Raw genomic sequence first — 13,876 nt, 5'->3', positions numbered from 1 at the left:
TACACTGGCTGTCTAAATTTTATATATGGGTAACCCTAAGTTATACAAACACATTAATATGGCCAGATGTTTAAACTGGGTGGGTCGTAGCCTAAAATCTATTGGGGGGACTGTATAGTCATAACTTTTAATATTCAGCGTTTGGTTGAGCATTTATTGAATATATTGCCTAATACTCCACGGTCTGTTACTCAAATTTTTGCACTTCTATTGTGTTTTTTCTACACACCACAAAGGTATACCCGTAGATCTCAAGTTGGGGCTAGTCCCATTTTTCATCCCAATTCTTCACATGTTTTAGCAAGTCCACTCCTGCCCACTAGAAATAGATATGCACCATTGAGTGACCTTGAAGCATGCGACTGACTCTCCCTATTTCCAAATAAGCTCCAGAGTAACACTAGTCAACCTCCCACTCAGGAAGAAACCGTTATACCGAGAGTAGACATGGACACTCTAAAAAGAATCTCCTGGAACATAGCGTGCTACAACCAGAAAAATAACAATTATGATTGGTTATCCCTTGTAACAAACTACGATATCCTATGCTTCCAAGAAACTTGGAAAATCGAAGAAATTAATACAGATGGATATTGTACTTTCCAGTCAGATGCGGTGCCATCCAGAGCAGGTCATTTGAGTGGGGGATCGGTTACTTTAATAGCTAGTACAGCTAGGATCAAGGTAATCTCATTTTTTAACACTTTGCATTATCACATCCTTTTATGCGAAGGTCAAAAAGGGAGGGACTGGCTTTTAATTTATTTTTATAACCACAACTTTGTAGGAAATATGGCAACAGCTATAGAATCAATCGAGAAGGATATTGGTCATCTCATGAAAGCCCATCACAATCTTCTTGATATAATATGGTTGGGATACTTCAATGCCCACAGCTGTAGTAGGGCTGACTCTGTGGTGTGTGGCCTGGCTGATGGCCTTGGGGATCCTATTCCCACTTTCACTATAATGATTACGGTAATGTACTCCATAGACAATTAGTGATTAACAACCTTGAAGGTAATAAACTCAGTTGACATCAAAATGGGTCATCTAGATTATACATTTTCTTCCCAGTCTCACAACTCAACCATTGATTATATTCTGGTCTCTGAAGCTATAAGAGGTCAGGTTTCCCACTCTGAGACCAAATTTCATGCTTTTAGTGATCACACTGAGATAACCTGGCAATTGCTCTAGGGTTTTAGCAAAATCCCGGAAACTGATATCCAAAGCCTTTAATTGCAAGGAAAAATGGGATTGTCCTGAAATGGGAAAAGATTGACACTTCGAAATTAATGTGCTATATTGTTGCTAAGGTGGCCCAGGAAATCTCAAACTGCTTAGATTCAATTCCATCGATTGAGGAAACTCCACTAGCATTCAAACAAATTCTAGTTTAAATCCACAGTAATCTTCTGTGTGCTCATAAGGTGCCGGGAGTAGCACGCTGGTTTGATGATGCCTGCTCCAAGGCACTAAAGAACCTTCATTCTGGCCTGAGAGCAAAACCAAGAGATGTGGTCTTGGTAAAATTGCTATGTCTCTCATACAAAGTAGAAAGAGCTATTAGGATGAGGGCTCTAAAGGAGGAAGCCTGGGACAAGCTTACACAGGCGGCAGTTTTAAAGAATAGTAGGGACTATTGGAATATAATTAATGCCCCATTCCTCAAAGATGATTCAGAGATCACCTTAGATGTACATGTTACTGAGAAGGCCTGGGTGACCCATGTTAGAGGTTTTTGGGAATCCAGGGGAGGGATCTCTGTCGTCATCTGGGTCTATGGCCTCCTCATGTGAAGATAAACTATTCTTCAGCTTGGATTAAATGAAAAGTGCTTTGAATCAATATAGCACATCTAGAGCAGCCGGCCCGACGTGGTACCAATAGTTTCTTTCAACTTAGCAGGAGTTATGGGCCCCACTACTTACTAATGTTTTTAATGTTTTAGCCGAAGCAGGTGTCCCCTCCTCCTGGAAAAGACAGTTATTATTCTAAACTATAAAAAGGGGGATAAGGCCATCTTGAGAAATTGTAGACCAATCTCACTCCTAGATAGCACAGCTAAATTAATGGGCTGTCTACTCCTGAATAAGGCTAGAAGCTTGGGCTCAAGAAAGGAACATACTAACTCAAACTCAGTATGGCTTTAGAAAGGGAAAATGGACTATTGACCAGTTTCTCTACCTAAATCTGCTAATTGCCAAATACACTACGGCTATGGGAGGCAATAATGGAAGGCATGGACATAGGGAAGTCCATAATTAATTTCATCCATGAGATGTATTCTTCTGCCATAGCCTGTGTTCGCTACGAGAGAGAGGACCAATGTACTAGATACTTTGGAATCAAATATGGTGTTGGACAAGAGTGTGTACTCGCTCCTTTTTTATTGTCATTATATACTAACTAACGGTGTGGAAGCTGCTTTGTCCCTATCATTAATTCCACCCCAGTGCCGTTACTTCTCTATGCCAACGATGCGGTGCTATTGGCACAGACTGGCAATGCACTTCAGAGCCTGATAGAGACATATACCAGAAGCATTTTGATCTGAGGGTAAATGAATCTAAGTCTTTTGTGCTTGTGGCAGGAGAGAGACCTAAAAAACTGCCTAGATTGATTATAGAAGGGAGAACATTGGAGGTGGTGGATACTTTCTGTTATTTGGGGGTACATGTACGACTGTTTCAAGGTCTGAATTGAAAGAATTACTGAAAGAAAAGCAGGGGAGAGTGAGATGGGAGTCGAACTGTACTAAGTTTAGAATCAAAAAATATTCATTAACACCCAGAATAAATACAACTGATTTTACGTATTTATCTTTTGTAACGCATTCCCAACATAGATACCTTTTACTGAGGTTTCGATTGAATTATATTCCTCTTATGCTGGGATATCCCTCTTACACTTATTCAATGGATGCTCTTTCTGCTTGCCATGTGACGCTCGTTCATTTCAATGTGATCTCCATCTCCTATTCCTGTCCAGTCTGTACAGTGAGGAAAGGAAAACGTATATCTTGCCACTTATGCATAGTCTCAAATTCAGTCAATGTTATCCAGCTCTACACTTTTTTAAAGCTATTATCTGACCCTTTTACTTGTTATTGTTTGGCCTCGTTTCTTTGGTGTGCTACAAAAAGGAGGAAACGGTACCCGTAATTTGGGATAATGTAAACAAGATTTACATTTTCTATACATGCTCTCATTGTCCCATTTGTATCTATGAGTGTCTTATCATGTAGCTCTAATTGTTACTGTTTTAATCTACTGTATATTTTATGATTGGAAAAATATTATCTTAATTGTATATAGAATACTTTTTATGCTGTCTTTTCTACTGGTGAAATAAAGTCATAATGACTGACACGTCCCCCTAGGTTTCCTTGGGAAAATAGTTTACTCTCACTTGTGTAAATTCCAACAAAGTTTCATGTATATTTGTGGGCCCTTTCCCTACTTTATTGAAAGCAACTGTTTAAGGCTGTGCCTTACGGTAAGAAGTTCTTGAATCACCTAGCGTCCTCTCCTTCACGGGAGCCCTGAAACTTGCATTTGTTATTTGAGGAGGATGGATGAATGTCACCTGCCAATAAGTGCCTCTCTAAAAACTGCATAGATGTTTTCTCTTTTCCAGGGCAGTATAAGTATTTCCAGACTTGAACAGTTACTTCTCAAAGGGACCCCCAAACAGGCATCTCTTTGCCATGGACCAGTCTTGGATGTGACTACGACTCATATATATACCCTTTCTCTAGACATAGCACGCTTTGCTCCCATGCAATATCTGGCAGTATATGTGAAGCCTCGTTTTGCCTCTGAAGTCAATATCCAGAATTTGTCCTGGCAAGCCTTCCAGAAGCAATCTTATGTCTCTGTTCAAATCATTTTTGACTCAGTATCTGGCGTGTGTGCCACCTGCCCATCAAGTGATTGCCTGAGGCATTTAGTGTTTCACTTATGCTACGATTTCTAATCATATTTTCAACTTTTCACAACACCTCTCAGACATGCCTTCTTCCGCACCAAAGCCTACCTCCGCACCGACGCCGAAACCCACTGGCACGGATGCCCTGGCTCCGAAAAAATCCTTGGAACTGAGCAAACACCTGGCTCCAAAAACCTCGTGCTGCCAGCCTTAGGAGCACAGGCCTACGGATCCGAAAAAACCGCCAGAACCGAAAAAACAGTCGGTACCGCAACCACTATCGGGATCGAAGAAAATCCCCGATTCCAGGCCTAAAGAACACAAAAAGCCTCCAAGTACACAACCGGCACCCAAAAAGTCAGCGCCGGAAGAACACACGCCAGAGGAGGAACTTTTTCGACCGGGTCCTACCCAAAAAACACTTCAAATAGACCCTAAAACAGGGCAACTCGTACTTGGCCCTTCATAAAAACGGAAAATGAACAAACCTATACCAGCTCCACTTCCCTTGAAAAAGAGACATTGCTACTTCTCCATTAAGGATTCCTTCTCCTCCTCCCCCTCCACACCACTCTCCTATCCCATATTCACCTCCCCCACCATGTTCTCCACGTCCAGATGATAATGATACCTCTGACGACATGGGGGATGATCACCCTTTAGGGGAACCCAGTCCTCCTGGTCTCCCAAAGGACCCATGGGAAGATTACGACACACCAGATGTCCCAGACACACCTCAGGACGACATCTAACCATCTAGGCCATCCCCTCCTAAGGACACTATAGGGTTCACTCAACTGATACACAGGGCAGCAGAATACCACGGGGTAAACCTACATACAGACCCAATAGAGGAAGATTTCCTCATGGACACATTTTAACCATCCCAAAGGTCCAGCGCCATTCTCCCCTTGTTAAAAGGGGTAATCAAACATGCTCCAGAGGTGTTCAAGGATCCTGTACGAGCCAGAGTCATTAACCCCAGGGTAGAAAAGAAATACAAAGCTGCCCCATCTGACCCTGTTTATATTAAAGGGCAAATTCCCCTAGATTCTTTGGTGGTCTCCAACGCTAGGAAAAGGGACAATTCGCAAACCACAGGAGATGCCCCACCTCCTGAAAAAAATCAAAACTGCTGGACGCCTCCGGAAAAAGAACAGCGTCTCAAGCAGCTAACGTGGAGGATTTCCAACACACAGGCCTTGCTCGCAAGATATGATAGGGCAAATTACAATGAGCTAGAGACCCTACTTCAACACCTTCTAGATCAATACAAGGCACGAGCTAATGATCTAATTCAGGAAGGCAAGGTCATTACAAATACCTCCATTCGTTGTGCTCTCGATGCTGCAGACACAGCATCCTGAGCTATTAACACCAGCGTCCTTTTATGCAGACATGCATGGCTACGCGTTTCCAGCTTCAAGCCGGAGATCCAAACCACTATATTAAATCAGCCTTTTGATCAGAAACACCTTTTTGGACCCAAAGTAGACTCCTCTTTAGAAAAGATGAAAAAGGACACCAACACTGCCAAATCAATGGGAGCCTTACAATTGCAAGCTCCCAGAAGTTCTTTTCGTCGCTCCTCTTACATAGGGGCCTCTAGAGTCTTTTCCACAGAAAACCCCTCCACTTCATACAAAAGTCCAACACAGACCTCATCTACAAGAGGCTATTTCAGAGGAGGCTACAGGGACAATAACAATAAGGGTAGAGGCAAAACTACCAACACTCGTACCACCTCCACCCCTAAACAATGACTTCCCTCCACTCCCCCCGGACCACTCTACTCCGGTCGGGGAAAGATTGCTACAGTTCCTACCTGTCTGGAACACCATTACCACAGACAGATGGGTGAGACAAATTATCCAATCCGGTTACTGCCTGGAGCTCACTTCCATTCCCCCGCACATTCCACCCAGACAGCGTCCAATGTCCACAGAACACTTACCGCTTCTAAAACAGGAAGTACTTTCCCTCATACAAAAACAGGCCATAGAGCCAGTTCCCCTTTACCACCAGAACACAGGGGTTTATTCCCTGTATTTCCTCATTCCAAAAAAGGTTGGAACCCTGAGAGCCATCTTGGATCTCAGACCATTAAACCTCTACATACAATCAGACCATTTCCATATGGTCACTCTTCAGCAGGCCCTCCCGTTACTCAAACAAGGCGACTTCCTTGTCACATTAGATCTCAAGGACGCCTACTTCCACATTCCCATTCACCCTGCTCACAGGAAATACCTTCGGTTTGTGGTAGACGGCCAGCATTACCAGTTCAAGGTCCTCCCGTTAGGAGTCACCACGGCACCCAGACTCTTCACAAAATGTCTGGCAGTGGTAGTAGCCCACTTAAGAAGACAACAGATTCACGTCTTCCCATATTTAGACGACTGGCTCATAAGAGCAAAGTCACATATCCAGTGCTTAAATCACATACACGCCACAATACAACTACTTCACAACTTGGGGTTTACCATAAACCTCCCAAAGTCTCAACTCCAACCATCCCACATCCGACAATATCTGGGTGCAACAATAGACACCTCAAAAAGCCTTGAATATCCCAGTCCAGCCAGGATAGCAAGCATGCAAGCTCTTATAGCAAGATTGCAACCGTAACACTCACTTCCAGCTTGAGTGTTCATGCAACTAATAGGGATGATGGCCTCTTGCATATTCATAGTACCTCTTGCAAGACTCCAGATGTGCCCTTTACAGGAATGCTTAGCACGTCAGTGGAACCAAGCTCAAGGTCAGCTGACAGATCTGGTGTTGATGGACGGCCGCACACATCGCTCTCTGCAGTGGGGGAGCCCCCAAAACCTTTCCGAAGGGCGACCGTTCATAGAGCCGGTTCCACAGATTGTGGTAACAGCAGACGCATCGCTCACCGGATGGAGAGCTCATCTACTTCATCACACCATACAGGGTACATGGAAACCTCAGCAAAGGCTACTCCACATCAATCATTTGGAGTTACTGGCAATCTTTCTGTCATTAAAATCATTCCAGAAACAGGTATCGGGCAAAGCTGTCTTAGTCCGTACAGACTATATGACAGCAATGTACTATTTACAAAAACAGGGGGGGACGCACTCTCTCCAGCTTTCTCAACTAGCACAGAGCATAGGGAGATGGGCCATTCCTCAGAACATTTTCCTATTCGCACAACATCTCTCAGGAACTCATAATCATATGGCAGATCTGTTAAGTCGACAGACACAACAGATTCACGAGTGGGAACTTCACCCGCAAGTTCTCCAACCGTTCTTCCAAATGTAGGGGCAGCCAGAGATAGATCTCTTTGCCACACATTACAACATAAAATGTCCAAGCTTTGCTGGAAGATATCCACACCCATTGTCCAAAGGCCTCAAAAGAATAATTCCTCCCAGGGTACCTCCTTCCCCCGTGTGGAATCTAAACATCGTCCTCACATGACTGATAGGTCTTCCATTCGAACCTCTGCATAAATGCGAACTACAATTCCTCACATGAAAAGTCGCTTTCCTTGTGGCCATTACATCGCTTAGAAGAGTCAGTGATCTACAGGCACTAACCATTCAAGAACCATTTTTACAACTTCATCATAACAAAGTGGTTCTCAGAACAAATCCCAAATTTCTTCCTAAAGTTATCTCTCCCTTCGATCTGAACCAGTCTGTTGAGTTGCCAGTGTTCTTCTCGCAACCACAAACAGTAGCAGAAAGGGCTCTTCATACACTAGATGTAAAGAAAGCACTCCTTTACTATATAAACAGAACAAAACCTTTTCGTAAAACAAAACAACTTTTTGTATCCTTCTCACCGCCGCATAAAGGCAATCCCATATCAAAATCTGGCATTGCAAGGTGGATTGTCAATTATATACAAATTTGCTACCACAAGGCCAAACGAACACTATCTATTCCCCCTAAAGCCCACTCTACCCGAAAGATAGGTGCTTCAATTGCATTTTTAGGGAACATTTCCCTAGATGACATCTGCAAAGCAGCTACATGGTCTACACCTCACACATTCACAAAACACTATTGTGTAGATGTGCAGGCAAAACAACAAGCTAGTGTGGGCCAAGCTGTACTTAAAACACTATTTCAAACTACTGCAACAGACACTGGTGGTCGCCGCTAAGGAGGAGTACTGCTATGCCGTCTATGCATAAGTGTGTGATCTTCAGCTCATATGCCTCGAACAGAAAATGCTACTTACCAGTATGCATCTGTTCTTGGCATGTAGAGCTGTAGATCCACACATGCCCACCCACCTACCTTTATCTGTTTCAGTATTATCTTATTTAGATACAACATACATGGACATATTTTCTATTTCTTACAAAACTCCATCATTTCCCTTCTTAGTGAAAAAACAATCTGACGATGAAGTCGATGGCCATGCGCACTATTGTCCAAAGGAGGAGCCACCTATCCCGTAACTTCCAAAGCCTTTCCAGGACAACAACAAAGTGCAAACATCCGGGCCCAACACCATATGGTGATCTATGCATAAGTGTGTGGATCTACAGCTCTACATGCCAAGAACAGATGCATACTGGTAAGTAGCATTTTCCTTTCCACCTGTCACAATCTCCTCACAGTATGAGGAGACATTGTCCCTGGTGGGTGTCTCTTGCACACCTAAATTTCACTGATGACTGGAAAAGTAACCCTTACTTGTGATACATTACCTACTCTTAGATTCCTGGCCTGACACCCCTATTACACAGCACCGTTGCATGAGTGCAATGAGACATGGGTTGATAGGAACTTGACAGTGAAGTGTCCCACTATGCCTTCTGGACACCTGCGTAATAGAATTGATTCTGGAGAAGATCAGTCCCTATCAGAGTTTGGGATTGTGGGACAAGAATAGAAGAATGATATTGGATAAACAGGCCGGCACATCACTAGCAAAAATATCCAAGTAGTTTTGTGTAAAAAAAAAAAAATAATAATCTAAAAGATTATTCACTACAAAACGTTGCGGTGCATATTTTAGAGTAACTAAGAGTTATGCGATGTAACCAACCATTTTGTGTACAAAATTGATTGAACACCTTACATGAATGAAGCATGCACTATGGGACAATTGGCAAACTGTCACTCTGCATGTAAATAGAGATAATATCGCCAGATTATGTGGCAGGGTTGAGTAAATTATGTAGCATGGGCATGCAAATTAGGCGATTTAATGGGATACATTTTGTGATATTACTCCACAATGTTGGTCTTTTTTATACATGTTAGCACTGTCCAAGCCAAGGGTTTACATCATTAGTACCAGTTTAACACCCCAATACAGGAATAACCAACTGAAAGATAACCAGTCAACCTTTGCATAAAGCCTTCCTCAGCGTGGCAGCTAGGGGCACCACTATTTTAATAACTGTCGATCTGTTTGAGCTACATTTAATAAAATAAATCTGCAGATTGTGCAGTAAATGATCAAATATATGGCATATGAGGCATATCTTTACTTACACGGAAAAGCCTGCTGCTGTAAAATCACATAATTCCAGTGGACACTGCAGTGCGGTTGAAGTGGCGTGGCTGCACCAAAGTGTTCCTTCCTTCACATACTTACCACTTAAAAATGGCACCATAATATTGCAAGAGCTGCATAGGGCAAGGAGTCTTTTTGTTCAGCCGGCTCCAAGTGACCCTCATGTTAGAGTTAAAAAATATAGCAAAACAAGACAGACTTTGTATAGTAAGTCATAGAAACCAAGTAAGACTTAGGGTCTTATATCTGAAATAGATTGTATAGTATGAAGGTTATATAAACAAAATGTATTCTGTTCAGTTACATTTTTTGCTATATTTATTTTAGATCCTTCTTCAAAACATCTACCAGGTGAACAAATTGAGAGGTAAGGTATGGTGAACTGCTGCAAATTACAGTTTTTATGTGCAATCACTTGAAAAAGCATTTATGTTGTAATTTAGACAATAAAAACATAAGTAACTTCCTTATTTTCATTTATTTCTTTTACATTTTGTGTAGTGCAAACCGGGCCAGCCAATCGTGGGAATGGTTTACCTAGCAGTGATACAGCATTGTGAATGGTACATGCGAGTAGCATGTTTAGGCAGATGATTGACAGTATAAGAGATTGGGATGGTAAAATCTTTAAAAACATGTCTCGGAGAAAATTGCAGATCCAGCTCATGGGAAATTATTTACATTTAGTATAAATAAAAATGTATTGAATGGGAGAAACTAATGACAGGAAAGCAAGATTGCAACATGTACATTACTTGATGGTTACTTGCATTAGTCCATTTCTAAGTTTGCTTAGAATTAGTTTGCATTCAATAAGTTGTACAAGTAGGATAAATCTTGTTGAAACAGTTCTAAACTAAAGCAAAATTCTTTAAACAGTATTTGAAATGTGATTTATTAATGCCTAGATAGGTGAATAGAGCAAAGTAACTAAGTTATTATAGCCTTATAGCCCGCCGCAGCGGGCTATACCGGCTATTAAAGGCCCGCTGCATCGTTTAACAAAGCAGAGGGACTTTAATAGCCGGTACAGCCCTGCTACGAAGGGCTATAAGGCTATTAGAACATTCTGCCACTAGAGGGCAGAATGTTCTAACAAATAAAACAAAGCCTTCAGGGAGCGCGAGGCGTTTCAAATCCCCTCAGGCTCCCTGAAGCCTTTGTTCACAGCCAGAGCTGTGAACAAAGCAACATTGGAATGTTGGAGCTCCTGGCTTATACCAGCCATTATCAGCCCGGAGCACTCCATTGTTTTCAGTGGAGCTTCCAACATTCCAATGTTCTAATAAGCCTTAATATGACGCTGTATCAGGAGAATTTTCAGTAGCGTGGGATGAGGTAGCCCTTAGGCAGTGTGGGAGGGAATCACAAATCTGGTACACTTCTTGTGAAGGGTGTGCATTTTATGAATGTATCTCATAAAAAGAGATTCTTAGCTTTGGAACTAGCTAATTCCCTCAGACATTGTATCATGATGAGAAGGGGTACCAAGAACAAATATTTAACTTCCTCGAACTTGTCTTGTACCCATATGAAGGACTACTTTGAATTTCAGCTATACCTATCAGGAGAGAATTGCCATTGTCTAGTCTTGTGAGTAGAAGTGATCGCTCTATAGTTTTGGCATACGATTATGATCTGAAGAATTCAATCCCTCTTAGAATTCTCAACTGCAGGTGTGCATTTCTAGATGGATTATTGTCTGCTTGAAATTTTCCTGTTTTCAAGGGCACAACCTCAAGATTTGTCACGCTCAGGAATGAGATATTTTCAATCAATGATGTTGAAGCGTTCCAGGCAGAAGTTGTAAGGTGTTCTGACGTGAGCGCAGTAAAAAGTTGGTCTACTCTGGGTTGACTTTTAGTTGATGATGTCATCATTGATTTTAAAGTCCTGATTGTCTAAAATGAATTAGATTTGTGTTTGAGAGGAGAAAAGAAACAGCTGACATATTGAATTGTTCTTAAAGGTTCCATGTAAAGTTTAAAGAAGGTACTTGTAAGGATTTAGCTTTGAGTTCTCCGTCATATAATCTTTGAAGATATTCATGAATACTGAATATCTCCACCTTCTTATTTGATCTAGGAGCACATTTTATTAGAGAAAGTGCTTGCTTTTTGGATAAAACTATTTAAACCTTCTCAATTGTATCACAGTTTGACTAAAAGACATTTTTTTAAATTTAAACTATGTTTCCATTCTTTCTACAGGCAGTTTAGCTACCTGTAACAAACAGCACTGTAACCAATACCTTAATGTACTCTTAAAGTGTGCCTTGGAGTCTGCCTTTGGTCATGAGTAGATGGTTGTCCTGTCGTATTTCAGTTCCCAACTCTTGATTCGAATGCTTTCCTTCCTTGTGTTTGTCCCACCCCTGAGTCATTTAGTTTTCAAACTGCTTTATGATTGCTTGAGTACATCTTTCTACGACAGACATTAGTGAATTATTTTTCTTTTTGCTTTTTCTGTGCCATTTACACTTGGAGTGCGCATTGTGCCTGTTTCTCTCTCCCCCTCTGTTTCCTAGCCCCCCAGTCGTCCTTGGTTCCCTTAACTCATGTACTGCCTCCTTATTCCTCTCTGACACCAAGCATTGCTGCTGCTCAGTATCTCTCACTCAACGCCCATTTCTCAGTCTCTCCCCACTTCACCAGTTGCTCTTAGTTCGTGTGCTGCCTCCTCCCCCTGTATCCACATTACTCTGTGTGCTGATGCTTCTACAACTGTGCCAGACAGCCATCTTAGACTGTTATTTCTTATACTTAAAGACACCTGGGACTCAAATTTACAAGAATTGGCAAAGAGGTAATGACTGGAGCGACTATCTTGGAACATAATGTTCTTTACTTCCAAGATGACATTATCTGTCCCAACAACAATACATTTATGAATTCGGCATTAAGGCAGGCTAATTGATATAATTTATGTGTGAAATACAAGATGTGAGATGGATCGGAGATGTAAAAGATGAGCAGTGGAGGGTAGTGACATAATGTAGGGATTGTGCAGGCATTTGCCACATGTTAAATCTGTATATAATGTGTGAGTAGGTGACCTTATGGAGACAAGTGTGGGGTTTATTGGGGATATACCTGCTCCCCCTCCTAAATCCTGAGGCTATGGCAGCATTAAAGGTAGAAATAATCTTTTAAAAGGTGGAAATGATGTTGGTGCTTTTTGCCATTTGAAGGGCCAATAGGGCTATGTGCTACCCCCAAACGACGAGAGGTCTAGGCACAAATACAAAATTACTACGAACCCCCAAAAACCCACATTAAAAAACCCACAATGGAAAATCCACACAGGACAAGGATCAAATACAAACCACAAAGTTTAATTTAAAATAGCAACTGGGCACCACGGGATGTGTGGCGCCTGAAAAATCTGACCAATAGAAAATACTCGTTCTTCTCTCCCACGCATCAGCTCCATACACGGATAGATAGAATACTCTGCTCAGCTCTTCTCACTGCACAGGTCACACACACCACATATCTGGGTAAGACCTTCTCAGACCACCACCCCTTAGAGATCACCCTAATCTGCGGAAGGATCCCACTCCAATCCCCACTTGGAAATTATGGCCACAAATGCTAGAAGACTCTGTTTTCCGAAACACACTAGTAGAGGGTATCACAAACTACTTCACAGAAAATGCAGGTGTGGCGTCCACACGCCACATAGAGTGGGAAGCGTTCAAAACAGTGATAAGGGGCATAGTCATAAGTACCACTGCAGGAGCCAGACAAGAAATACATAACAATCTTAAAGTAGTAGAAAACAACATGTCTAAACTAGAGCAGGAAGCGATAGGTGACCCCGCAAAGGCAGCACCACTACAGGAGGCCCTTATAAAACATGCTGAATTGCTGGAAACCCTCAGACAAATAGATTACAAGTCATATACCCAAACAAAACACACCGAAGCAGATAAAGCAGGTACACTCCTGGAGCGTATACTACGAGACACACCCCCTTCTGTACAAATACATGAAGTAACCACGCTAGGAGGGGAGACAATACACACACAGCGGGAAATAAAGCCTGTGCATTTTATGAATCGCTGTATCCCCCCACATATAGCGGATGACTCCTTCAGTATATTCCTAGATAACTTAACATTCCCCCAGTTGAGCCTTGCAGAACAAGAAGCCCTATCCGGCCCCATCACTAAAACTGAGATAAAGGAGGCTATCCGGGACTTGCCACGGAATAAGGCCCCAGGCCTGGATGGCCTACCGATAGAATTTTTTTATACTTTCTCAAGTGCCCTGATCCCACAACTAGAACAGCCATATAAGTCTGCGATAGATACGTGATCACTACCCTCCACTACAATACAGGCCTTAGTAGTCTCACTGCCGAAGCCAGGCCGAATGGCAACTGACATCTCGGGATACTGACCCCTATCACTCCTTACTACCGAGTACAAAAT

At 42.2% G+C, this 13,876-nt stretch overlaps 1 protein-coding gene across 6 annotated transcripts in view; it reads left to right on the top strand.

Moving 5' to 3' along the window:
- The window catches only part of MEIKIN (meiotic kinetochore factor), a 446,824-nt gene that overhangs the window by 249,955 nt on the left and 182,993 nt on the right, over positions 1 to 13,876 (top strand). For all 6 annotated transcript variants that reach the window (XM_085614472.1, XM_085614470.1, XM_085614469.1 and 3 more), the window contains exon 7: positions 9,769 to 9,808. In XM_085614472.1, coding sequence (XP_085470598.1) covers positions 9,769 to 9,808 — 40 coding nt within the window. The remainder of the gene's footprint in view (positions 1 to 9,768; positions 9,809 to 13,876) is intronic.

The sequence above is a fragment of the Triturus cristatus genome, chromosome 7, assembly GCF_964204655.1.
Source record: "Triturus cristatus chromosome 7, aTriCri1.1, whole genome shotgun sequence".
Classification (NCBI taxonomy): Eukaryota; Metazoa; Chordata; class Amphibia; order Caudata; family Salamandridae; genus Triturus; species Triturus cristatus.
Note: the sequence above shows the minus strand (reverse complement) of the source record. Positions and strands in the feature narration are given on the sequence as shown.